Source organism: Stegastes partitus, unplaced genomic scaffold (genome assembly GCF_000690725.1).
Source record: "Stegastes partitus isolate 25-593 unplaced genomic scaffold, Stegastes_partitus-1.0.2 Scaffold224, whole genome shotgun sequence".
NCBI classification, from domain to species: Eukaryota; Metazoa; Chordata; class Actinopteri; family Pomacentridae; genus Stegastes; species Stegastes partitus.
The window spans coordinates 273,964-301,566 of NW_007577955.1; the positions used below are offsets into that span (position 1 = coordinate 273,964).

At 38.2% G+C, this 27,603-nt stretch overlaps 1 protein-coding gene across 1 annotated transcript; it reads left to right on the forward strand.

Annotated features, from left to right (window-relative positions):
- Nucleotides 1-5,614: 5,614 nt before the first annotated feature.
- Nucleotides 5,615-27,058, forward strand: LOC103356837 (cell division control protein 42 homolog). The gene is made up of 6 exons (XM_008281137.1): nt 5,615-5,688; nt 9,911-10,015; nt 19,872-19,944; nt 20,798-20,907; nt 21,153-21,350; nt 23,548-27,058. Exons 2-6 carry the CDS (start codon nt 9,911-9,913, stop codon nt 23,635-23,637), a joined length of 576 nt encoding a protein of 191 aa, XP_008279359.1. The 5' UTR covers nt 5,615-5,688; the 3' UTR covers nt 23,638-27,058.
- Nucleotides 27,059-27,603: the final 545 nt, after the last annotated feature.

The window sequence follows — 27,603 nt, forward strand, 5'->3', positions numbered from 1 at the left end:
TGCGTGTCTCCCTGTGATTTTCTGGTGCTGCAGTGGGGTTCAGTCGATGTATATACAGTTACATAATCCATCCTTGTCCAACACACACTCACACATGAGGATGCTCGGTGTGCCACAGTCTGGGTATTGCTCATGTTGTGGGGACATCTGCTAATACAGTCATATTATGGGGGGGATGCGATTACCTTCTGAAGAAATTCTCATTCCCTTTTAGGGGGATTTAAAGTTAGATAACACAACAGCAGAAACCTCTTTAAAAGCTAGAAAGGCCTCCAAATGATTGATGTTGCAGGGAGTGATGGACCAACTATGCGAAGGGCAGAGTGTGAACTACTTTTTAGCATCTTTAACTTAAAGTTCTGACAATTTACAGCTCATGTGAAGCTTAAATAGTCTTTTTACCAGTTTTAAAGACACCCTGCAGTGAAAATCCTTTTTTAAATTTTTTTTTACCTTGTTAACATGTCCAGATGGTGTTTTATATGCTAGAAGAGGCATTATGAGTGAGTTAAGCATACAGAACCATGGCTGAGTGTTTCCACCTTGAAGCTGCAACGAAGGGATGACATGTAAAAGTCATGGATTCAAACGTCTGGCGTTTTAGACGTAACTGACCAAATAAAACAGTCCTCTCAGCTTGCAGGGTGGAACTTTCTGTTCAGTGTCCTTCAGAATCAGTTTCTGGCTGGGACATGCAGGGCTGTGTTACTCCAATATTACAACTGTCCGTTGTGTTGTTGCAGTAATAGTAGCTGTACAGTGTTTGAGCAAAGTTGTAGGTGAGCTGATGTGCTGAGCTACAGTGGTGAAGAATTACAGGGAGGGCATGTTTGTTTTTATGGAAAGAACCTCTGAATAGATAGCTCTGATAGACAGAGAGGATTTTTCAGAGGTTTAGAGTGTTTAAGTTTAATCAATGACTAGAGAGGGACTTTAAGGATAGATCATTTTTCTCTGTCTGTGTGTGTGTGTGTGTGTGTGTGTTGAAGTGCCTCTGCCTGCATGTGTGAGTGTTATCTTAGTGTGACAGTTCATGTATTTCTGTTTGTATGCACAGGGAGGTGTGTGTGTCCACCTGTGCGTACGCCTCTGGATGAACTTATGTGTGAGTGCATGCATGTGAGTGTGTGAGATAATCTATAATTAAATTCCTAAGTTTAATGGGATTATGTTTGGGAGACAAGCAGCACAACGTCCTTGACATCCATCCCCTTAGCCACGGGTGAGCGACTGATAGACACACATGCATAGAGAGAGAGAGAGAGAGAGAGAAAAGATGGAAATGAAGAGAGGGAGAGAAGGCAGGAGAAAGCAACAAAGAAGAAGAAAAAAAGAGCTGTGAGGAGATCAAAGTGCGACGAAATGCTTGTGAAGTGAGGAACGGAGAGGCCATCCGGAGGGAAAGGGTAATGGAGAAGTGCCTTGCATTGTAATTATTTCATTTTCTGCTGCGTTACCACTGAAGGTCGACTAGCCTTTCCCTCGGCGAGCTCCCCCTCCACTTACAGCACATCGCTGCTGGCCAGGCCAGCCAGAACAAACACATTCATCCCTATTAAACACATAATACACAGGCTCCTTGTAACCCTCCAAACTCAGCAGTTTCTGTGCATTTTTATTTTCCCCCTCATATTTTTCCTCAGTGGTAATTCATTTTTCACTGCAATATGCAGCTTTGTAAATAATTATGAGACCACTGTGGAGACATATTTTGTTTTCTTCTTTGGTTGGAATGGACAGCTGTTTTGCAGATTCCAAGTCGGTCAGACATGGCTCTCTCACTGCATCCCTCTTTGTAAAACCTAAGATGGGCATCTTGTCGTCATCTCACAATTGTCTTCTTTCAGGGGTTGCTGGGTGATAATTTAGCTTGGATTGTCTGTGACTGTAGGCAGGCAAACTGCTTGGCATAAATTTCGTCATCTCCCCAAGTCTGCAGGAGTCTACATGCAGCTCAAAATTTGGATCCATGCAATAACTACACTACAAGGAAAGTGGTGCCCATGGGTGCAACCTACTGTGAATGTATTGAACAGAGTCCTTGACTTGCATGTACACCACTGCCCTCATGGAGTCGTAGCCACACAGACAGGTGCAGCCAGACCATTCTGCATGAGTGGCTATGCAAGATTAAGCTCCAGGTAGCCAGGGCAGTTGGGAATATTGGTGCACCTAACCAAAAGTGAGCCGACTGTGCTTCAGAAAGTAATTTTGCTAGGCTTTGAGTATGCAGATTTGACCGGATTTTGGTAGAGAAGTGGCACAACTAAGTTGATGCAGGCCAACAATGGACCATGAGTGGTGACCTGATTTTGGGTGACATATCAATATATATCTATATATGGACTTTGACCAGTTTAGGTTGAATGTTAAGAGGCTAGTCTCACACAACTAGACCCTTCTGGAGTACTTAAGGGTCTGGCTGCACTTCATTATTGTTTTGCTATAAGGGAAAAAAACACTCCAGCTTGTTTTGGTGGACTTCAAGCAAAGTCTAAAGTCATATAAGGCCAGTGTTACACTTTACATTTCTACGAGTGCATTAGGGTCAGTTAAGTTTGTCAATCACCCAAGTCTGCAAGAGTCTGCACAGAAAATGTGAAAACTATGCTACCAGAGCAGTAGCACAAATGCACAGAAAACAGAGGAACAACCTAATTCCCATATATAGTCTCCAAAGTGGACTTCAAGCAGAGTAGAAGGTATTATAAGGCCGGTGTTATACTTCTATGAGTACGTAAGGGTCCATGTGACATAAGTTTGATCTCCTAAAGCGTGCAACAGTTCCCATGTGACCTAAAAATTTTTGTCTGTGCAGCGACTACACCAGTATAAAATATGAAGATGCCAACTGACTGTGCATGTATGTAATGGAATGGACTTTAAGTGGAGTAGAAAGTATTACAAGACCAGTGTAATAGTCATTGTAATGATGTAGACAGTCTGTGTGACCTCCCCAAGTCCATGAGAGTCCCTCTGCAGAGGTCCAGATGCAATTGAAGTTGGTGGATGCACAAAATGCCAACTCGCTAAACAAGAATCAGAAAAACTTCATTAATCCCTGCAGGAAAATTGTTTTTAAACTGCAGAAGTCAACAAGCATGTTACCTCACAGTGTGTGTCTGTATAGCCTGAAATACAGCTAATATTTTTCATACGGAGTAGCTTTGAAATTATTTCATAATTATACCTTCAAATATACACAACATACGTTTTAAATTTCAGTCAATAGCCCACATTTCCAAAAATGTCCAATATCAGAGTCTGAATTGATGTTGTGCTGGGTGTCCTGAATGTAACGGTATTTTAAAATCATTTTCAAACAATAGAGATCCCTTAAGTAGAGGAGGAGGGACAGAGCACAATAAGGACAGGACAGATGAACACCATGACACTCTCAGGTTGTGTTAAAGCATCTAAAATGGCACTGCACTGTAAACAATGCAATAACCTTAAAAGTACCAACAGTCTGTACTTCATCTCCCTCTGCTGGCTGCTGACAAACTCTTTCATTTCTCAGTCTGTAGTATTCAAACACAATGATTGTCATTATGTGATCAAATCGCAATGCTCGTGAAGGAAGTGTTTGCTCTTGATGTTGATAGAATGTGAAGCTAAATATTTGGTTGAAAAATATTAGGTGGACCCACACCACACCTTTAAATGTCAAATCTAGCATCAAATGCTACTGACCTGGTGCTGCCTTCAGGGACTGTTTGAAATATCTCCAACCAGGTTCTCCCACACCCAACTGGAAAAACTATTTCTGTATGGACGTGCCTTTATGTGGTGGCAGAATTCTCATTATGCTAAAACAGGAAAACACAAACTGTTCGAAGATTCAAGACATTTATTTGTCACATGCAACAGTGAAACATTTTTTTATCTGGTAGTCTCCAGCTGTGCTGAAGAATAAAGACAACTACGCTAACATACACTTAAACACATGCTAAAATGCTATGCAAATTTAATAAAACAGAACTTTTAAAAAGTTGATCTGCCCAAACACTTGCATCAGTATGTCTATAATATATATCACATATATTATACATCATGTAAATACATTTACAAATTAAAATAATTTACTTTTATTAAAATTATTGAAACTAAATGAGGAACTTCTAGACTGAACGATTGTAATTCCTTAATATCACAATGTCCTTATAACTCTCTTAAAAACCTCCATCTGATCAAAAATGCTGCAGCACAGTTCTGACAGGAACCAGTGAGAGAGGCCATATTTCTCGCATATTAGCTTTTCTTAATTCTATTTTTAGGAATTGAAAATTCTGCTCACAAACAAGCTCTTAATTGCCACTTATTGTCACCATATTATCCTGACAAAGCACTTCACTGCCAAAGTATAAGCTTGCTTGTGGTTCATAGGGTTTCCTCGAGGAGAATTGGAGGCAGAACCTCAAGAATTATCCATTTTAATGACAGTATTTGCCTTCCTGTGTCCAAATGTTCCAACAAAACAATCCCAATGCCTCTTCCTAGCCCTGCCCAAGATGACTGTGACAGATTTAAAGACATACAAACAGGTCAGAGCTTTTTTTTTTCCCTCTATGGCAGAATGATAGTAAGGTGCAGCCAGACTAATTTACACAGTGCTGTATTTGCAGTCTGGCTATGCGAGACAAGGCTGCAGGTCGCCAGCGCAACTCGAAGTGTCTGTGCACTTGGCACACTCCAAAGAGTGGCTGAGCAATGGTTACCACATTTTGCTAGGCTTTAGAGGTACAGATTTGATATCATTTTACTTGAGAAATGGCAAATTTAGCCACATGCAGGTCAACAATGGACTGTGGATGGTGATTTCATTTTTGGAGGACATAGATATAAAGATCAGACCAGCTTAGGGTGTGTGGTGGGGATGACTAGTCTCGCATACCCAGATTGTTCTGGCATATGGCGGCTGCACTTAATTATTTTTCTGCTACAGAAGACATAAAATAGAACGCTCTGACTTGTTTGCTTTTCTTTACAGGACTCTTAAAACCGGTCGGACTTTGTCATTGAAAAGAATAGAACAAAACTATATTGTCCAGTCTTCAGCTCACCAACACAGAAGATCAGCATGACATGCATACATACATAAAGACACACATCAGTACATGGTGTAGGTAGCCTACAAAAGAAGAATAAAATAGAATAAAACAGCAAAACAGTTCTTATGGTTCACTACTTTCTGAGTAGTGGAACATGGGGCCATAAAGAGTATAAATCTCTTACTGCATGTCAATGTTAAGTTAATTATTTTTTAGAATTGTTATTATTATTATTATTATTATTGAGGATTTCTAAACATCCCCTTTTCTCCTCAGAAGTGGTTTTAAATGGTTCTGTTCTTAAATGCAATTTTAAGATCTATTACTTGTTGTAAAATCAATTTAACTTGTTAAATATTCCATTCAAGTTAGCAAAATATAGCAATCAATGACTTTAAAAAAAGACTATTGTAAGGTCTTCATCTTACTATGTTTGTTGCCATACTTTTGTGAATTGCCGCTACATAACTAAAACTAAGCCGAATTGAACTGAAAGATCACAACGTGATACATGCATGCAATAATCGACACATCCTGAGGGACCTAAACACAGCATGTCATATTTCCGGGGACATTTACGGGAAGCACCTGAACGCAGCACCACATTAGCAGCACTCCGGCGGCGGTGAACAGAAAGGTAGGCGCTGTCATTGTGACAAACTGTGATTTATCGACGATAAATGCTGCTATATCGACAGAGGCACATAAATATAACGCAGAGGATGCGTTTCTGTGTTAAATCTGTGTCTGTTGGTCCGCTAACAGATAAACTCCGCTCACCGGCAGCTGTCAAAACAAACCGTTTCCTTCAGCTAACTTCGGGCTAGCTCGGCTCTGAAATCTCTGCCGAAAGTTACCGGTTGGATTTTTACGGTAAACTAGGAGCAACTATCGCACCCAATCTTTCTTTTATATTTACATGTAGCCCTAACACGCGTTGTTTTGTCATTAAACATGTTTTAAAATAACTTTAAACGATCATTTTTGTTGTGGGTGGGGGTCCGGCGGATGTAACTTCACGTTAGCCACCGACAAGCTTAGCTGACGTTAGCTCGCTTCGCAGGAATAAACTTTCCAACATTTAACGTCTGTTAGCTCTTAAAACCTGCCAAACAGATATAGAGTGTTTGCTTTAATAATTCTACATTTATAAAAACTAACTAGCTGGCGATCTGACCTGCTATTTAAAAAAATAAATAAATAAATAAATCGTTTTTTCCAAGTTTCTGCCATAGCTTTGTATGCGGAAGTGGCTGAAAAGCAGTCTCGCTTCGAGGGATCTGGTTGGATGTTGAACCATTTAGAGCTCAAAAACTTAGTAGAAATAAATATAATAAGTTCGTAGTCGCTTAAGGGATTGTGTGATTTCCTATGTGTTGTGTCAGTTTAATGGAATTGACAACAGTGTTGGAGGAAGAAGCATTTTTCTTGTTTCCTGTAGGCAGTGCCTTAAGGAAAATCGATTTAATCCAATTAGAATAACTGGTGCATGTTTGTTTTTTCATTATAAGTCAGTGCCAAATATACCCTTTTGTTCAGTTTTCTACAAATTGTAAAGATTTATTGTTTGGCTGCAGGTCAAAATGAATTGCAACCTGACTGACAGAAAATTAATCAGATATATGAATCATTAAATAATTAATCTCACACACACACACATGAGAGAGATGCATAGTTTTTTTTTCCCGCTGTTGACTAAATATGAAAGTATACAATTGATCATTTCTGCATCTCTAAATGCTGCAGATTTCAAAACAGGACTAACTTGATGCAGATAATGTATAGGACACAGTGCATGGGAAAGACACCTATCCCACTACTTTTTTCGTAATTGTCTGCATGTGTATGTGGATTGTCGCTGAGGAATTCTTCGGGTGCCATCGTCTATGCTGACACCAGCTACCTTGTCCCTGACTGCTGCCATTGCTAAATGCCCCAAACAAAGAGTCAGTGATGAAGTGGCAGCTGATATCCCTTTACTATTGTCCCTCTTAATGAAGCAGCAGCTTGGGTATGCAAGCTGCTCAGTGTCTGGATGGTCACAGGTTCTCTAATTCGTATGGAGAAAACACTGCTTTACAGCGCTGCCACTGTTTCCATTGAGTCAGTGTGATACCTGGAAGCTGTAGCTTGTTGACATGCAGCTGAAACACACAAGACAAGTAAAAGATAGGCAGGAATACCTCGTTTGTCGACAATCATTTAGAAATTCTTATACTTAATCGCACACTTAAAGCATTGTACGTTCAAGCTCTTTAAGTGGCAGTAGGATCTTTCACGTGTCTGGCAGAAGTAATTTTTTTTACAATTTATATCTGCTTTCATGTTTTATTTCCAAAATCAATATGTCCATTATTGTCTTCAATAATAATCTGTTGTTTGGCACATAAGATGTCCAACAGGCATGTTTTCAAATTGCATGTTGTGTGTAATCAAAACCCCAAATACACTTCAATACCACACAAAAACTTCAGAAAACTAGTAGATATTCACATTTAAGACACATTTGCTTAAAACTTGTTCAAGGCTTAATAGAAAAATAAAATAAAATTAAAGCCGCAAGCGGCATTGGACGGGTCATTGCTTCTCGTGGCAGTGCGACTGAGCCAGTCAATGTACACATGTTTTTAACACGCTCTGGCTGTGACTCGGAACACACGTGTAAAGTTACAGGCCAATCAGAGCGCGTACAAGCCAGTTACACAGCACGTCCCATTGTATGGCGTTTTATGGCTTTTTGGCGAAGTTGTACGGACCGCCATTTCCACGCCGTTAGACTTTTGCGGATCATTTTAATAACATTTAATCACCACGTCGTGTAGATTGTGCTGGCCAAATTTCAGGTGTGTACAACTTACCCCCTTGGACGAGATAGATTTTGAAAATGGCCCAAAATGAGTGAAAATCGTAAAATTCTGACCGTTTTTTTTTCAAAATGGCGGACTTCATGTTGGGTTTAGGGCTTGGTGCTGATGACTTTTTTGTGCGTCCCGAGCTGCTAAACATACCCACCGAATCTTGTAGGTTTAGATGAAACGGCCTTCCGACGGCACCCCGTTGAATGCTGGAAACGCAAAAGAAATGGCCAAAATGGCCATTGATCAATATTGCACGGGGCGCCATTTCTAAACCATCAGACTTTTGCGGAGCATTTTGATAACTTTTAATCACCATGTTGTGTAGTTTGTGCTTGCCAAATTTGAAATGTGTACGACTTAACCCCTAGGAGGAGCGAAATTTTGCAATCTGCCATAAATGGCCGATTTTCAGCGGTAAGCCGCCATTTTTTTCAAAATGGCCGACTTCCTGTTGAGTTTCGGGTATGTGTTCTTTTTTGTGCGTCTCGAGTTGTTACATGTGTGTGCCGAATTTCGTGGCTGTACGTGAAAGCGTGTTCGGGGCCCATTTTTTGTAATTTTGTAGGGGGCGCTGTTGAGCCATTTTACTGTTGAGGTGTGTATTTCCCCCTAATTATAACATTTTTCGCCGGGTCTGATGTGTGTGCCGAGTTTGGTGCGTGTGTGAGTATGCTGAGTACCTCAAAAATGTGTTTCTTTGTCATGAAGAAATAATAATAAACTCCAGCAGTTCCAATAGGGTCTTCGCACCCGTTGGTGCTCGGACCCTAATAAATCACCAGTATCTATGTATCGCCTGTGGATTTTCAAGTAATCACCTCTACTTGTAAAGTTTTAAAAGGGCTGACAACAGTAGGGTAACACATTTAATCTTGTAGTGTATAATTTGCAGTAAGTATACTCTGTTTCTTTAAATCTACAAATCTTGTTGTGATGAGCTTTGATGATTTGGGCAATGTTAGGTATTGAACAGAGCCGATAAGCTGTGCAATACTGGATGCTCTCTTCAGTTAGTAGTAGCACAGTCATTTGAAAGAGGAGGGGATTTTATATTAAATATGTGAAAAGAAGCAATTTCACCACATTTTCTGTTACATGAAAGAAAGCTTCCCTTTTCACACTATCTAAAAACAACACCTTAAAAACTCAGTGTATTCAATTTATCTGGTTGTGGAACAGAGCAATTGTGAATTTCTTTGCATTTATGCAGGTGTAACATTGAAATCGTTATAATCTTTATGTTGTATGTTTTTAGAATTTGTGTATTATTATAAACATAAGATTTACACTGAAAAAGTACTGAATTTATCAACTATAATTATATAACTATGATGTATATGTAACTATATTAAACCAATGATTAACCCCATTTTTCTTTTCTCTACATGCTAGAGATATTTTACCACTTGCGTTTTTATTTAAGTGATTTTAGTTACAATATTTGTCACCTTTCTGCTCCGTGTAAACACAGCCTGCAGTTCAGCCGAAAATTTTCTTGACTTCTTTTTGTCACTTGACCTTTGGTTGCAGCCAAGGCACTGATGGCTTTATGTTTGAGCTGAGACACTTAGAATTGTTTGTTTTTAACAACATGTGATTGAAACAAACAGTTTATATTTGACAAATTTTTCTCAAATATGATTTTAAGCTGAGACTTGGTGAAGTTTTCCAACAATAACAGCACATGAGATGTGTAGATGAATACCAGTGGAAAGTTAAAAAATCTGATTACTCTTTCTGGTTCTACAGTTTCTGGCTGATGAATGGTCTAGTTTTTTTCTTTTTTTTTTTAAGATAACATGCTTTTCAAACCTTGCGATGGGTTTTGGTGTTCGGGGGATTAACAGTATTTCTGAAAGTTAGTTCTATTATTCACTTTTCTGTGTTTGAAACCACCTAACTAGAAATCACCTAATTAGATACTTTCAGCTATGTGGTTTAAAGTCTGTCAATGTTGTATGTCTCCATTTTGTCTTTAATTCCTGCCTTCGTTCTCCACAGATGCAGACTATAAAGTGTGTGGTGGTTGGTGATGGTGCAGTGGGAAAGACCTGCCTGCTCATCTCTTATACTACCAACAAATTTCCTTCTGAATACGTCCCCACGGTGAGTGATGTTTGATAACACAAGCAAATCGACACACACGTTTTATGTTCTGCAGCAAACTGAAAGGAGTTGTGCGATTTTCCGTTTACTCAACGTAGCACTCGTTCTACTGCTCTTTGGTGTCACACAGGAAGTGATACTTGTTTATAGCGTCTGGACTGAACAGACATAAAACAAATGTGTGTTCCACAAGCAGTGATCCATCACCAAAAGTACAGCAGCCTGCTCAATAAACTGAGGGCGGTATACATCACAGTACCAATGCTGTTGTATCTACAGCATTCACATGATTTTCCTCTTCAGAGAGAGATTATTGTTGACATTTCGGGACACTTGCTGTTGTTTTCACCCTTAAAAAAATAGCAAATGTTGCTACAAAATAAAACCCATTTTGTAGGGAGTTCCCGATTCTTTGCCCCTGAGCTGATCAGAGTCATTTAATATCAAGTATCTACTGATACAGAGCCCCAAACGAATACCTTTTCTTCCTAGAAAATTCCGATGAACAGTGCAGACTTCAAGTACATTCAAGTTAATGAAATCAACCTAGTGTTCCTTAATGTTACTTTTATTATCCGAAACAAGAAAGTAAACAAACCTAGAACAATGCCATTTAGTACGGCATTGTAGTAGTAGAACTAGAATGCTTGAAATGTCTAATACGATTGCAATTCCATTGCAAAGTGGCGTAACAGATTAACTTTAACATTCACTGTCACAACAAATAACAATTTCCCTTCCTGCAGCCTTGTAGTAGGGCTAGAATACTAAAAGTGAACAACAGAAATTTCAGTTTCGCCTCAAACTGGTAAATCCATCAGCCGTCACATCTGATAAAAACCTTGTGGGTGGTAATGAACCTTGTAATGAAGTTCAGCTACTGCGCAAAAAGTGTTGTTTTGATTTGAATCGTGTCCAAACAGAGCTGAATTTACAACTTGCCATGCTAAAGCTCCATAAGGTATCACAAACCTGTATTTTCTGCTGATAATCTAGCGCAATGACTTTAGTTGCTTGCTCTATAATCTTTTTCGCTTTGTCATCTGCCGCAAGCTAATTTCTCTCCCCTACTGAAGGTGTCATCCAGTTTGTTTTGCTTTGATACAGCTGTTGCTTGAGTTACTTGAGTGATCTTGCTGTGTTTTGTTGAGTATTACCTTTTTCAGGCCCTGGAAATAGTATTGGTAGTGTTGAATGCAACTCTTTCAGAGATTTCAGCTGTTTCCTGGAACGAATTGTGCTCTCCCTTTACGTGTGACAGCTGTGTAAAAAGATTGGGCTTTGGTTTGTGGTCAGTGAAGCTGATACCAATTAGTTAAAAAAAAATGCTTTGACTGATCCTGATCTTTGAGATTAGATTGAGACATACTTACCATTGTGTAATAATCTGTACTTTACCTCTGAAGGACTAGTGTGACATTTTTAGGAAATACACATACTTTCTGATTTGTTGAGAATTAAATGAGATGATCTATGCCACACAGGGTTAGCTTAGCTTAGTATCAAAACTAGGAACTGTGGGGAGTAGCTAGTGTGGCTCTATTCAAACTACAGCTATTTTGATTATCAATTATTCTGTTGAATATTTTTTTGATTAATCGATTAGTTGTCTGTAAAGCCCAACTAATACTGGATTTTTGGGGCTGATACAGATTTTAGGGAGTGAGAGATTCTGTTCTCAATATATCGGCTGATATATTAAAAAGGAAAAATGATACAGTCATTGATGATTAAGTTTAGTGCAACCTATTTCACAAACTAGTTAGCAATTTATCATAAGCCCACTACACCACTGTCTGCTCACCTGTGATACGTACTCTGCTACATGTGCTGCAAACAGCGCTGACAGTATGGTAGCCAATGAAACTGGAACTGCTGGATGAACTATGTAATGACACCATTTCTAAATTACCTAAAAAATAATTTTCTTTATTATGTTCTATTAAAAATTGAAAAAAAGAAATAATTTCTCAGGATGTCTGCTCTTTTAGCTTTACTTTTTTTTTTTTTTTTTAGAAAGCAGGCCCTAATTGGATTGAAATCGTCACCGTACGAGTGTCATTTGCTTTATTTCCACAGCATATTTAAATGCACATTTTGAAATACTGCTTTCGAAAAAGTTAATGGAAGCAATGAAATGTCGAATAAACTTCAGCAACATCAGTTTGGAAGAAAGTTGTTGCTGTTTCTCACTCATTGTAAGTCTGTTGAAGGAGCTTTCCCACTTACTGGTGCTTGCTGTTTGGTTGGATTCTTGGGATTGCAGTGTTCTCTGTGTGTTTGTGCGGTCTTAGAGGTGGTTTTGTTTGAACCTGCAGGATTTACAAACGTACACTTGCGTCCCTACACATCCTGTTTGAGTCGTGACTATTCAGAAGTGTTGTGTCATGCTGTAGCAGCACGATGAGGAAGCTGCCTCACAGCCTCTACAGTCTGATACAAAATGCGGTGCAGACTTTAACGTCAGCCTGGCTGATCCTGCAAACTCTGGCTTTTTGGTTTGTGACTGACTGGTGACAGGCAGGGCTCTCCGGCTGGAAATATCTCAAATAGCCCTACTTGATGGGCAGCTTTACTGACTGATGGCTGCAAACTGCTGAGTAATTCTCTATTGTTTTCTGCTGGTACCCATCTGTCAGTGGTCAGCACAGTTTGATCAGTGGATTGCAGAAGCAACAGTGCTGACTCAACTTTATCTTCCTCTTCCTGCCTCACTGTCCATCTCTCTCACCTCCATCCCCCTCCACTATTTTTGACCATGTGGTGTGACTTTATTCATCCTCCACCCTTCTTTTTTCACTATTTAAGGTTTCTTGTTGTTTTTCCTCACTTCTACTAATCCATAGATTTTAGGAAATGCCAATGTATGTTTACATAAATCGCCTATTGCTCCAGGAAGAGGAATGAATAATGTCAAATGTCTCATCAAGGTTTATTTGGGAAACCAGTGTTTCCACTGCAGCATAAAATCCTGCAGCTGCAGTAGAGAAAACTCAAACAGGTCTTTTGTGGAGTATGACACGGTTATTATGCCATAGATTATTTAAAAAAAAGAAAGAAAAAAGTTTAATTTCTTTGATTATCTATTTTATGAAATAACATTTGCAACATGTGTCCAAGTGCCAACCAACACTGGGGAAAAATGTGGTTCTACATGCTACAGATATTTTACTAATTACAATCAATATATCTATATTGACCAGCAAGTCTCTAACTGTGCCTTACTGATGTTTGGTGTTGAGTTGGCAGTTTGCAGTGCTTTTCTCTGGAAACGCTGAAATGTACGACAGCAGTGGGTAAAGATTGGGGCTACACAAAAACTCCCTATACAGCTCTGAAAAGCCAAAGGGAGAATAATTCTCTCTAAGTTCATCAGTATCAGAGACCCCTTTGTTCATGTATTGAGAATATATGCATAAAATTTCAAATTATATTTCAAAACTGTCAAGTTGTCATTTCACCAAAAAAAACAAAAATATATAAAAGGTTTCAAGAATTTTGCTCTAACAGTTTATGAACATGCATAAATTTATGTTTATTTTAATATTCCAGCAGGGCATTGCTAGGCAAATGCAAATTAGCATGGGAAAAACACCTCTGGTCGCAATTCCATAGGAATTTAACCAATCAGAGCAATGAAACATGACAAACTGAGTGAAGGACGGGAATATGATACTGACACAATAGCAAAAAAATTCAAAAGACTGTTCCACATTAGTAGCAGCCATCTTGTTTGTTTGTGAAAGTGCCTCAGTGACGCTCCTCAGTATAGTCAACTTGTCAAACATATTAGATTAACAGCTGTGATTGTTGGCCCGTGCACAGGTAGGCTGTGAGGAAGTCTCTGTTTGAATGGGAGGAGGGCCAGATGTATTCAACCAAAGCGAAGGAAACATGAGCGCTTACATTCTAGATAGTAATCTAATATATCATGACAAATTATGCAGTATTCAAGAATAAAGCTGCAATGTTTTTGGGAACAAAGTCATAATACTTCAGGAGTTAAGATGTATTATTTTCAAATGAGGTTGAACTTTTACAGGCAAGTGAAGTTGTAAAATTACAAGATGTATTGTAATACTTTTTTTCTCTTGAAATGACAATTTAATTTACTTAATATTATGACTTCTCTACTAAAATATTTCAGTTGGATTTTTAATCATCTTTTATGCATTTTTATTTTATTTTTTATTTAGTAGTCACCATAGTAAGTAACAGCACTTTCACATTCATCAAGTGAGCTCAACATTTAGGTCAGTCTGCAATAGTTACGCAGTTTTTTTTTTTATTGCTTATGGTCCTATTGTTGTTATTGCATGCGCAACATCCTGTTCCTCCCTACATTATCCTATTGTTAGTAACAGCCTTATTGCTCCACGTCAACACTGTAGCTTTATCTTAAACCTTTGAGACCAGTTATCATGCAGTTGAAATACCGGAGTCTCTGGACAAGAAACCTTTCAACTTTATACATTTTAAATAATATTTCATTTAGTTTGGAGCTGAGTTTTTCTACTCTGTCAGCCTCTTCTATATTGTTCTGGCTGGTGTTTGCAAACTCAGCACAGTTCCAGATATCAGCTTTCCTGCTTTCAAAAAAGACAAGCTGCAGCTAAGTCGGGAGATTAATCACAGTAAACCTGTGCAAACTTTCCGCTTCATCTTTTCTTCATTGTGTTTTTTTGCTGAGCCTTTTCACATCAGTTTTGCATCTTGTGTTGTTTCCTGTCAGTCAGCTGACAGCCACCACAAAAAACAAAACAGGAGAGTAGAAGTCTTGTGCAGGAAATAATTCCTTTAGAAACAGGTCAGCGGACTATAATTTAATATTCCATCCATTAAATTTTATCTGGAGTGTCCTTGTTAGGTAGTTTATTCCAGTTTGTTGTTGATAAAATCAAAACGGAACATTTCGTGCAGGATGACTAAAGTGAAGTAATTGTAACTGTAAATAACATGGATACTGTTAAGGGACTTTTCTGTGCAGCTGTTTTCCACAGTGACTGTTGTGATCTGACTGTTTCCAGCAGCTTCTGTAGTCTGAGCTCCATCCAAACAAATCTGTGTGTGTGTCTGTGTGTGTGTCTGTGTGTGTGTCTATGTGTGTGTCTATGTGTGTGTCTGTGTGTGTGTGTGTGTCTATGTGTGTGCGTGTGTAGTTAGTATTTTTGTGAAATGTTTGTCTCACCTCTCCACTGTGCCTCATCGTATTGCACAGTTTCTGCCTAAACTTGAACTGACTAGTACCTCTGCCTCAGTATGTCCATTTCTGTAGGTCTATTTGTGTGTGTTGTACCATGAGCTGTCTTGTCAGTCTGTCTGAGTAAAGTCCAAGGCTGCTTCTTTATTCTGGAAAAAACACAAGTAACATTTAAAGAAGGAAAGAAATTCTAAACGCCTCAGTCAACAGCATTTTCCCAGAGCTAAAATGCTAAATCCAAAGTATCCAGTCTAACACAAACTCCTGAACAATAACAAAAAGGGTGGTCAAAAGGTTTAGACTCAAAACTGATTTCAACTGATTTTGCGGCCAACCCTATTAAAGTAGTCTCCTTGTGCAGTGCTGCTCAGCTCCCAGTGCTCCTGCCCGTTTATAACACTTCCGAGAAGTCCTGTTCCGTCAATGTGTCCAGCATAGTCTGAAGGGTTGAATCTCTCAAACCGTGTCAAAATAGTGACCCTACAACTTGAATTGTATTTAGGGGAAGAGGAAAAAATTACAGAAAGACAAATATTTGCTCCAGTGTGAGTTCCTTGGATGTGAAACTGCCAGTGGTTACAAAACCATCCGGAGCACAATTCCTGGTAAAAAAGCAAAGTTACGTGATTATTGCTTGTGCACCAACAGTCTCAGAACGTTTTGATCAACCCTCGTATTGCCATTAAAAAAAATCTATATTAATTTATTTTCCCTATTCAGATTTCTGAAATGTCTTGTGACCACAGGGCCTTTTGACAGAAACAGAAAAAGATAATTAAGCACTTTTGAAACAGAAATTGACTAACATCAATATTCTATCAGAGTGAATCAAACGGATAAAATGGCATGCTACTGATAAGACAAATTTAAATGTGAAACTTTATTGGTTTTATTAGTTTTTTGTTATGTTTTTCCCCTTTGTTGAGCTTAGTTTTGCCCATTTAGTCAAATATTCAATATTTAAAGATTTAAAATGTGTTGTTTTTGGGAGCTTAAAAGGAGCTAAGTTCATGTCTGTATAATTGATACATTCATATATCATAAACGCATAATTAAAAGTAGGGCTGAACAGTTTGGCAAAATAGCACATTTTTCTGTCATATTGCAGCTTGATTGGTAATGGAATTTTTAAAAAATCCTTTATTAGTTCAGTATTTACTGTCAAATAGATTTATAACTTGTTGTGGCACATTACCACATGAATTACCATCAAAAGTGTGTCTGTCATAAAAAGAATCCCCACAGTAATGTGTTAAACCACTGAAACACAGTTCGTGTCAGGCTACATGTATGAGGTGTAACTGTAACGTGGCAATCTGCTGTAAAACTGATATACAACATTTGTCTCAATATTTAACAGCCAACCTAGTTCATTCTAAATTGCATCCTCTGTGATTTGTCAATTGCACTGTTTAAAATTAGGATTTTAATTTACAGTTGACTAATGTTCTGCCCGAATTAAAAGGCCTGCAACATCGAACTGTAACATTAAATACTTTGTGCAACATTATTAACTTCTAGTAGTCTATGTGTCACCTTTTCAAATGTAAACATGTTAATTATTTTTTTTAAAAAAGGGCAAAATTCTCATAAGTACATACACACACATATATATGACAAAGTGCTGATTTTTAGTCAGACATGACTGTAGGAATGAATGCAGATCTGACATTAGATGCAGATGCTGATTTTTTTGTGTTAGTCCCCTAAAAATGACATTTTAGTTTTCATATGTGAAATTTTGATAGAATTTTTGTTGCATAAGTTTAGTTTTTGTTGTTTTATGAGGCTACAACTGCCCCATCTTTTACATGTACAGTTTATGTATGCATGTTGTTTCCATCTATTGAGACGTTAGAGTATTTAGCCACTGTTACACTGTCCAATGACTGTTTTTTTTAACCACATATAATTCAAATTCCCCCATACAAGTAGTGTGTCATACACCACAATTTAGTATAAAAAAAAAAAACATTTAAAATATTTGTTAGCTATCATAACTTGATCTATGAAAACTTATTTCATATTATTCTAACTACCTTTCTATACAGTTGACTTGCATTGATGCATTATTGTAAACTTATTGCGTACTGCTTATAGATGCTAAATATGGTACACCGTTACCATGTTGTTTACCATAATTTGATTAAAAAACAAATATATTCTGTCTGCTGTCTGTACATGATGGTGTTACAGATGCTTTCTCCATCAAAGCAGAAAAAGAGAATCTTAAGTTTAATGGAGTTGTAGACATGCTGTGTTGAGACCTGGCAGATATTGTGCAACAAGCATTTCAAGTCACCTGCTGTGAGCCTGCCTGGTTAAACAAAGATCAAACAGATACAGAGCTTGACTCCATGTATGTACTACTTCCTCTCCTACGGGCTATATCCTCCAGTTGATCTGGAACTTGTCTGTGCATACGAAGCTTCATTAAAACCAAACTGTGTCTGCAGGCTACAGCAGAAGGTAGCAGGCCAACATGTTAAAGTTGTGCTTGTTTCAAGCAGGCGCAGTGACTAAAAGACACTCCCTGCTGCAGCTCACCTCCCAGTTTAGAGCTGAGGCCAGCAGGCATGTTGGGACCATGCTGCTTGTTATTGCACGTGGCAACAGCTTGAAGGTATGGGAGTGATGAAACGGTAGGGAGGAGTGGACTGTGAGACGACAAGTCTGTTCACCTGAGCAGCAGTAAAACAGTTCCTTGTACTGGGAGAATTCAGCTCAATTCCATCATTTTCTCATTTAGTAATGAGGATATTTAATCCGATTAAGGCCAGTTCAGACACTGAAGTTGTCATTTAAATGTCAACAATTGCTGTAATGAAATTGTCAGCAGTCGAGCATGTGACCACACCATTATCTCATAAAGTTATAGTAATGCTGGTTGTTTTGCACAATTTTCTGGCTGGATCAATGTGGGGCCCTATAGCAAAAAGGTTATGTCACCTTATTCCAACTACCCATTACATTACATAACGTTATTGACAGAAAAACATTCAAGAGTTTCGCAGGTGTTTAGTTGTTTACTTGTGTTGCCAGGGAGACACTACCGTCATTGAAATGTGGTAAAACCGCACCTACACTTTCAAGAAGATACAGCTGTCAGACCTCTTAGTGCCACCCACTTCTGATTGATTCAGTAACTCAGCTTGGTTTAGTTGTGTGCTCATTAACCCTCAGAACCGAAAGCAGTTTCTGGGTGTTTTTCTCTTGTCACGTTTTTTTTTTTCTTTTTATGGGCTCATTTTTCACTGCACTGTGAAGTCCTGCACCTTTATGGAAACAGCACTTCCAAACTTGAAGACGGGTTTGGAAGTTTAAAAGGTTAACCAATGTTTCTCGTGGTCATTAAAATTATTGAGCATATAATCAAAGCAAATCAAAAACGGCTATAAAACTTTTACTTGATAGAGATCCACTACCAAAACTCTGTCTAGAGCTGAATGGACATACAGAGTGCGAGAATTCAACCTTTTATTTTCCTTGATTTAATTTATATCCCCACCTGTTTGCCAGACTTTCAGACCTAATAGTGAAATGCAGCCAATCAAAACCAAGCATGAAATGAGAAGCTGTTGCTGTTTATAAGCTAAAATATTATTTAGAGGATGAAAAGTTATGCCTGAAATTATTGCCAAGGAGTGCTAAAGCTAAGCTAGCAACCTCTAGTTTTTGCATTTTAAGATACGGTCTTGCAACAGCAGGTTCTTCCCCTTAGTGTTCAGCTCTACATATGTGTTTATGTCTCCCAACTGCAGCCATTACTTAGTAAGTAGTCGTTACATAGTTGTGAAATTTGTGTTATTCATCATGTGGTATTCTCATTGGTTGGGTTCACACCTCCTGCCTACTTCAGTGTAATAATAATAATGTCAAATTCTATCTAAGTAGCATCTGAAACAGCCCGCTGGGGGACAGGAGGGACTGGGCTGACCTGTTTCTGTGACAATTAGGCATTTTGTAAATATTCCATAAATCTGAGTATTTGTATGCTGGTAAACATTCCGATGCTGGTCGTGCTGCAGTTTGAACGCCTAAAGCCAACAGTTACAAAGAGCTTATCTCACACTTCATGTCTACTGTTGTGTAAACCTGGTGACCTTTGACGTGCATGGTGGGGAAAACAGGAAAATCTGTGTAAAATACACACTTTGTTATCAAAGTAGTTACAAGTGATTAAGTGCTTTTGAATACTCAGTCCTGTTCACGCTTTTGCTTTGCATGACATTAAAGTAGAATATCTCCGTATGATGAAAGATTTACTGTGTATATCTAAAATATCTGAAAGATTTCAACAATGTGCAACCTTTGGCCCAGTATTGGTTTCAGTTTTAAAGCTTAAAATTTTGGAGTTAAATACTTTTTTTCTGCCTTTCACTCCTTCGGAATTTGGTTGTAGAATTAGATTGAGATTTGGTGACACCGAGTGTCCTTACGAGTGCAGTTGATAACACATGTCCTCTTTTTTGGGAACTCGTGAGCCTGTTAAAGATGAGAAGTGTGCTTCCTGTTTTGTTTTGAAGAATGCCCCTGATCATATGTCTGTTTCACATTTTTACTTCCTTTTCACCCTTCCTTTTGCTCTCTTGGTCTTACTCTCCAACCTCTGTTCCCACTCATCTCCCCCTCTATCTCCCCCATTATTTCCCCCAGGTGTTTGACAACTATGCCGTGACAGTGATGATTGGTGGGGAGCCATACACTCTGGGACTGTTTGACACTGCAGGTAAACATAATTCTGTACATAGTTTATATGTAATTCTATGTAGGATAATAGTATCAGTAGCAGTACAGGAATAGTAGTGAGTGTTGTCTTATTCTTGGTTTGTTATGAGTTTAGACTTTAATCCTCTGAACCAAAAGCAGTTTCTGGTCATTTTTTTTTACTTTTGTCACATTTTGTCTGAGTTTCTAGCTCATTTTTTACTACAATATAAAGTCCTGCACTTCAATGGAGACAGCACAAACATGGCTAGATGTAGACAGAACTCAAACATGTCATCTGTCTGTGCCTTATGACAGAGTTCTAACGCCTTGAATCTTAAGGAGAAAAAAAAGTTGACTAAATATTTTACAAACATTTCATCACCTTGAATCAACATGTCAAATATTTTTTCATGTGTCTGCAGATTTCAGTGATAATGGGGGAAAAATGGGGATCCTACAAACTGTAGATATTTAACTATTGACATTTTGAGTTTCCATACTTGAGTCAAATCTGCTCTGTGTTGACACAGCCTGCAGTTCAGCTGAAAGTTCCTGAATTTTTGTCACAAAACTGTTGGTGGCAACTGAGTCACTCATGGTTTTGGTTGTGGAACCACATGTCATAGATGAGTAGTTAAAGGCTTATTGGAAAGTAGAAATTTAATGAGTGTTTTTGGTTATACAGTTTCTGGCTAATTGGTTTAAAAAACAAAACAAAAGCAAAATAACCTTTCAAACCTGCTGGCAGGTTTTGGGTTTCAGAGGGATACATTTCAAACCAGTAAAGAAAAGTTTGTTGACTGTTTTTTCCTCGACAGCTGCTGCTGCTGTTATTGTTGTTGATTAGGGTGTTTTCATGTCTCTCTCTTTAGGTCAGGAGGACTACGACAGACTGCGACCCCTCAGCTATCCTCAGACCGATGTCTTCCTCGTCTGTTTCTCCGTTGTGTCCCCTTCCTCCTTTGAGAACGTCAGAGAGAAGGTTTGTTCATTCATTTTTTGTCCAAGTCACCTTTTAATTTAATTACTACTACGTTAATCAACAAGCCAAACGAATAAATATAACCAGCATCCTTGTCTGCAATTTTACCTTAATTTAATTTAGTACCCACAAACTCGCAGATGGCAGTTTGGTTTGATGTTGACATTTAGTTACGGTAATGTGCAAACCAGTGGGAGTTTCAAGTAAAGTCTATGAGACCTGACCTTCGGCTCGCTTTTTCACAGTGGGTACCAGAAATTTCACACCACTGCCCACGAACACCCTTCCTGCTGGTCGGGACTCAGGTGGATCTGAGAGATGATAGCAACACTCTGGAGAAACTGGCCAAGAACAAACAGCGAGCCCTGACCTGTGAGAGCGGAGAGAAGCTGGCTCGTGAGCTCAAGGCCGTCAAATATGTGGAGTGTTCAGCTCTTACGCAGGTAAACAGCGAGGCTCAAAAGGAAAAGAAATTGTTCAACTTTTGTCAATTCAAAGACAAGTGGGAAAATCCATGTGTTGAATGAGTTTGGCAACATATAGTTACTAAACTGATCACAAGATGAGGCATGTCTTGATCTGGCTGACTTATCAGCAGTTGGCTGTGTTTAATCCCGTCTTACCTTTTTGCAAAATTGGAATAAACAAGAAACATTCATCATCTTTGTAGTTGTTTAAAAAAAAAAAAAAAAAAAAAGTTCCACCTCTGGCTCAGTGAGTTGCCACGTGAGGTAAAACGTGTCGCACAAAAAGAAGACTGCTGCTGGTCACGTTTAGAAAAGCCTGATAAAATCTTAATCCTAACAAAATCTGATCATAAACAAGGTAAAAGGTGAGATGTTTTAAAGTAATCTACACAATAAATTACAACTGAAGTACATTTTCTCATAACTAATCATTTTGTTGAGCAGCAGAAAACTTACCAGCAACTTTTTCATTAATCAGTTGTTTGAGTAATTTTTCATGTTAAAATCCAAAACATTTGATTGTTTTCTGCTTTTTTTCCATTGCTGGACATCATAATGAATTAAAACTGCATAGTGGAACTTTTGTCTCCCACCTTAAGCAGTGCAGGTATTTACACAAACACTAGAATGTGCTCTTGACGTGTGCCTTGCTGTCTTTCTTTTTCAAGGTGTAATTCTTCCTCTGATGTCTTTTTCTTTTCTTTTCTTTTGGTTTTTTTTTTTTTTAAATCTGCTGCATCAGAAATGTTTCTTTCCAAGTTTTTCTACCGTAGACCACCATGTTGTATATACTCCATCCTTTTTGTCAGTTCTGACAAACTAATCGCTGTCTGTTGCAGTAAAATGCATCGCTACCAGTGCACCAGTGCAGGAATGTTCCCACAGAAATTCGATTAGAACTTTGGGCATAATGTAAAATCGAAAGTGATTTAATTGGCAATATGTGAAGTTGTTTGGCATGAATGTAACAAGCATTCATCTATATGTGAAAGTCTGTCACTGCAGCTGCAAGTAATGGCAGACATGATGTGTTTTACTAATTTCTTCTTTTTAAAAAAAAATAAAAAATTCTAGGTCAAGAAACGAATATATTGATTGATTAGTAATGAAAATAAATAGCTGAAGACCTAACAATAATGTAGGGTCATGTCATCGAGTAAGAGTGGAATGTGGACCTCTTAATTATTGCCATTACATTTCTTTGAGGGGCATTTGCATTGCTTAGACTTTTGCGGAGCATTTTAATGACTTTCAGTCACCATATCCTGTAGTTTGTGCTGGCCAAATTTCAGATGTGTATGACGTACCCCCTAGGAGGAGATAGATTTTGAAAATGAGTGAAAATAGCCCATCATGCTCTGGCGTTTTTCTTGTTGGGTTTACAGAAACATGCTAATGGACTTTTTTGTGCGTCCTGAGCTGCTACATATGTGTACCGATTTCTGTAGCTCTAAGTCAAAGGTAGCCCTGATGGGACTCAGTTGAAATATTGTAGGGGGCGCAGTTGAGCCGTGTTGCATTTTAGAACTTGAAGCGGGGAGGACTTTTTTTAATCATCCAGACCTGCTCTATATGCCTACCAAATTCCGTAGCTCTAGGCCAAACGGGCTTGTGACAGGACTCCATTTACATTTTCAAGGGGGGGTGTGGAGCCATTTTGCCATTGACATGTCCAAGTCCATTAAAATATAAAAGTTTTCACCAGTTCTGGTGTGTGTGGCGATTTTGGTGAGTTTTTGTGCATGTTTAGGCCCTCAAAATTGCGTATCTTTTGGTGGAAGAATAATTAGAAGAAACCTAAGGGTTACAATAGGGTCCTTGCACAGTGCTCTGACCCTAATTAATCGCCCAGCTCTACCACACACCGATCATTTACTGAAAAGCCTTAGAACTGGAAAGTGAAGTTGCATATACAGAAGGAAGTGCAGTTACACAAGTTCATATTATCTTTTATTCTTGATGTTTTTTTGGTCTTTTTAGAGGACAGACATCTATGGCAGAGTAACATGAATGCTTGTTTGCAGTAGAAGAAGATCAGAAATATCAGTCAGCCAGAAAATGAACACCATTTTTAGAAGATTATATCTTTTTGTTTCTGTTTTTAGCACTGGGGTTTTCGTGCCCCTGAGATAAAAACAAAGTTCCGCATTGTCTCTTTCTGTTTCTTTCTCAGAGAGGACTGAAGAACGTGTTTGACGAGGCCATCTTGGCAGCTTTGGAGCCTCCAGACAACAAACCCAAGAAGCGCTGCGTCCTGCTATAGATGCTACGAGAAGAAGAAGAAGAGGAGGAGGACAAGATAGAGGAGGAGGAGGAGGTGGATAGGGAGGTGATGAACCCAGATGGGAACAGAGGGAGGGAGAACCGAGGGAGGGGTGGGAGGGTATGAAGGTGGACGAGGCAGACACATGTTTAAACAGTGCCTTCAGTCGTAGTGACTTAACTTGGGTGTGGTGTTGGAACAGACAGGCGCTTCATGTCAACCTAATATGACTAACACATTTGAACAACACTCCTCACTAGCCAGGAAACGGGGTTTTGATAATGGGAGGAAGCAGGTTGAGCAGCACAGAGGTTTGAACCTCAGATGCCTTGAAGACATAAACAATGGATGGAGTCACGTTTACAGCTGAAACTGGCAACCACCTTTGTCTTAAAATCCTACAAATCTCTCAAAGTCTCACTGTATAAATCATTAAAGTCTTAAAGCTTAAGAACTGTGTAAAATGAATGAAATCACTTTGGCTTGTAAACTGCTGGTTTACATTTTGTGAAATTTGTTTTAATAACAGATCTGCTGTTGATTGGGTTCCTGCACCACGCTGGAAATATTTGGAGAAATAAAAAGTTTTGAAGTGGATAAAAACAAGTCTGGTCTGCGGTAGAGAAAGTGGCACTACATCTTCAACCCGTAACACTGCTTCCTGCTTTAGTAGGCCACATTTCAACCTTAAAAAAAAAAAAGAAAAAAAAACAACTTTGCAATATGTTGGGTTTTTTTTTCCTGTCATTTCCATGTGCAAACATACCCACTAAGATGTTAAAACTAGGCCAGAAGTAAAATAAACTGTTTCCAGTTTATTAGGTTATAATGCAGCTATGCACAGTTTTTGGACTGACAGCAAAAGAACGTCCTGGATAATTACGTGGGCCAGTGTAGCTGCTTTAATCACACCACAATTAAAGAAAATTCTTGAAAAGCAGGAAGTCTTCCCGAGCTGTTGTCATTACATTCACAACTGACCAAAATAATTAGAAAATGGAGTCCGGATGAAAAGAAGTCAGTGCGACATCAGTGATGTTTATTACCGGAAGTCAAATGTGGAGCAACAACATTCCCATCAGAGCTTCAGCAGTCAGCCGTGTCTGTAACATGACTTCATCCATGTCAAAGGAGACTCACACTGTGGCTACACGGAACGTCAGAAGACTGTCAAACAACTGCTTCCACTTCCACTGTAATCAATGTAAACATAAAAATTGACCAGTCTTCGATTTATCTTTTTTTTAAGCTGTGGCTTTTTCCCACAGAAATTAATCAAAGTGTCAATATTTCGTCAAACTAAACTACAGATTTACAGGAAATCATAAAAAAACAATTCAAACATTTTACTTCATGAATTCTTTGGTCATCTGGCAACAAATGTGGAATAATCACCAAATTAAGAGTCACAAGGTTTTCACCTGACAATAGAAACATGCGAATGTTTGGCAAACGGAGGCTTTTTCCTCTGCGTCAGAATTCAGTGTGACTGCAAACACTGGATCTCGCCATCAGTGGACATTAACTCACGTTGACTAAAATGTATTAATAAATTAACTGCAATTACTTTGCCACGTGATTACCATTATGAAGAGCCTTAAAACAGAAAGAGAAGTTTAAATGTCAAGGCTTTTGTTGCGTAGAGAATATTTGGTGAGGGTTTTATCCACCACCAAAGCCAAATCATAAAAACTGATAGTAGCTACAGCAATGTTCAATGTTTTGACCACTTGTTTTGTTAACTCAGCATAACTGGCATTTTTTGTTCATCAAATGATCAGACTTCTGTCAGATAAGTTAGCATAGTTTTATCATATTTACCGTTGCATATAGTTACAAGAAATTCTAAAATATATCATGATAGTTAAATATGAGAAGTGGCTTCATCTTGCACCTTTGAACGCACACAATGAACTTGAAACGCCTTAATTTCAGCGCATCACTCCGATCGTTCCAAATGAGTGTCAAACCTTTGAAAATGTGTGAATTTTCCAGCTCTGTAGATGCCTTAAGAAACATTATTTCCTACTCGAGATGATTGCTGCCTTATCACTTAAGTCAGATGCTAAAAACAAGTTGACTGTCAAACTGTGTTCCCTCTTTTTGTCTTTAAATCAACGCATGTCCTGAAACTTTACACTTTTCTAGTAGATGTGGCCAAAGACCAAACAGCTGTTGCATGACCTCCTCACATATCTCCTGCTTCTCTCTCCTCCTGACTGGAAACCTCAAGCGCTCGCAGGTGTGTTAGCACCTCCTTGAGGCCTTCAAGGGGAACACCGCTCAGTTTCAAATGTAGGCCAAATTAGTGTGTGAGGACATAAAGAAAGCGTCACAATTTAGACTTGAATTCGTAGTGTCATCAGTTGCACCTTTAGTTATCTATAAGCAGCTTCACAGGTTTTAGGAGCTTTTCAGAAAGTGAACGTGTTCCTGTTGCGGGTTGGATAAGAACATGCTGCCGTATCCTTTAGAAATTGAACGAGTTGCTTTCAGTCAAATCTCTTTCCAGCAAAATGAAGAGTAAAAAGTAAATTTACTCTTGCTATTATTTGCTAAATGAAAAGCTGATGTGAAGGTGGGATAACTGATGATACATTATCATGTTCTCTATCACTGATTCAACCCTTAAACTGAAGGTATTTCCCATTAAAATGAATTCAGATTCCACTTTTCTTATACTTTTTTTCAATTGTTTTGGAGATGACAGTTTATTCTGATAATGTATGGATGATTACAAGTATTATAGATATTTTTTCTTTGCTCCTTTATTGTTTCTTAGGGGAACATTATTGTAGCATGTTTTTGAACACTTTTTTTGGAGTTTTTATTTCTTTTCCTTTTTAGATATTTTTACTTATTACTTGACGGTTGAGTGCCAACAGTTGGATTGAGTATCGCCGGTCTGGTTTGACAAACTAAATGATCCTGATAATAAGCTTCTAATGGCAGAAAAGACAAAAACATAACAGCTGAAGCAATAATTACAGATGTGGGAAACTGTACTGAAAGATGAATGTTGGAAGTGGTGGGTGTTTGGAAATAATAAAAACAATACTTGAATGTTGTTTCACCTTGACTTGATCTTATTTTTATTAATCTAAATTGTAACCACATTTCTTTCTCATCTGGTTCCCTTTATTTTATTTATCTGCTGTAGTTTTTTTTTTCTACTCTCTATTTTATTCTTTATGAAATGCACAACATTAAGTCCTGCTGCCACAGGGATAAAGTTGTCAAACGTAGGTCGCTATAGCAAGTGTTTCTTGAGTTTTTCTTAAGTTTTATCATTTAGTTTTAAAAAAGATCAATTTAAAATCTATGCTTGCCCATAGCAGAAGACAAGGGGGATGATTAGCATATTCAAGAACAAATAATTTCAATTGTACATTTGATGAATAAATTCTCAAATACTCAAAAATGTCTTTGTTTACTTCTTTTTGTAACCAGGAATTTAGAACACATCTTCACAAGTTTTTGACATTACGAAAGATATAAGTGAAAATGGCAAAGTAATTATTAGAGAAACACATTTATAAATGAAATAAAAGTCGAAAAAAAAAGTGCTTCCTGCATCAAAATTGGCAAAGCAGATCACACAAAGATTTTCCATTTCAATGTCTTTATTTGAAAAGGCATAATGTACAATAACCAACATTCAAATAAATGTCAACGTAACCTCATTAGCCAAAAGACTCATTTTCATTGGCAGTGACTTGTGTGAAATTCCAATGCATCCAAAATGCATAATTGTAGCAACTCATGTACAACAGTTAAATCAACTTGTATTTAAATAAAACCATACAGTTTAGATAAACGGCATGCAAATATCAAAATATAGACTTAAATGCAACATAATACATCGGAAGATGTGGATTGTCATGGGTATATTCTTGTGGCAGAAGACAACAGTGTTTGTAATATATGATGAAAACATACAGTTAAAAAGAACTGACATAAGTCCAT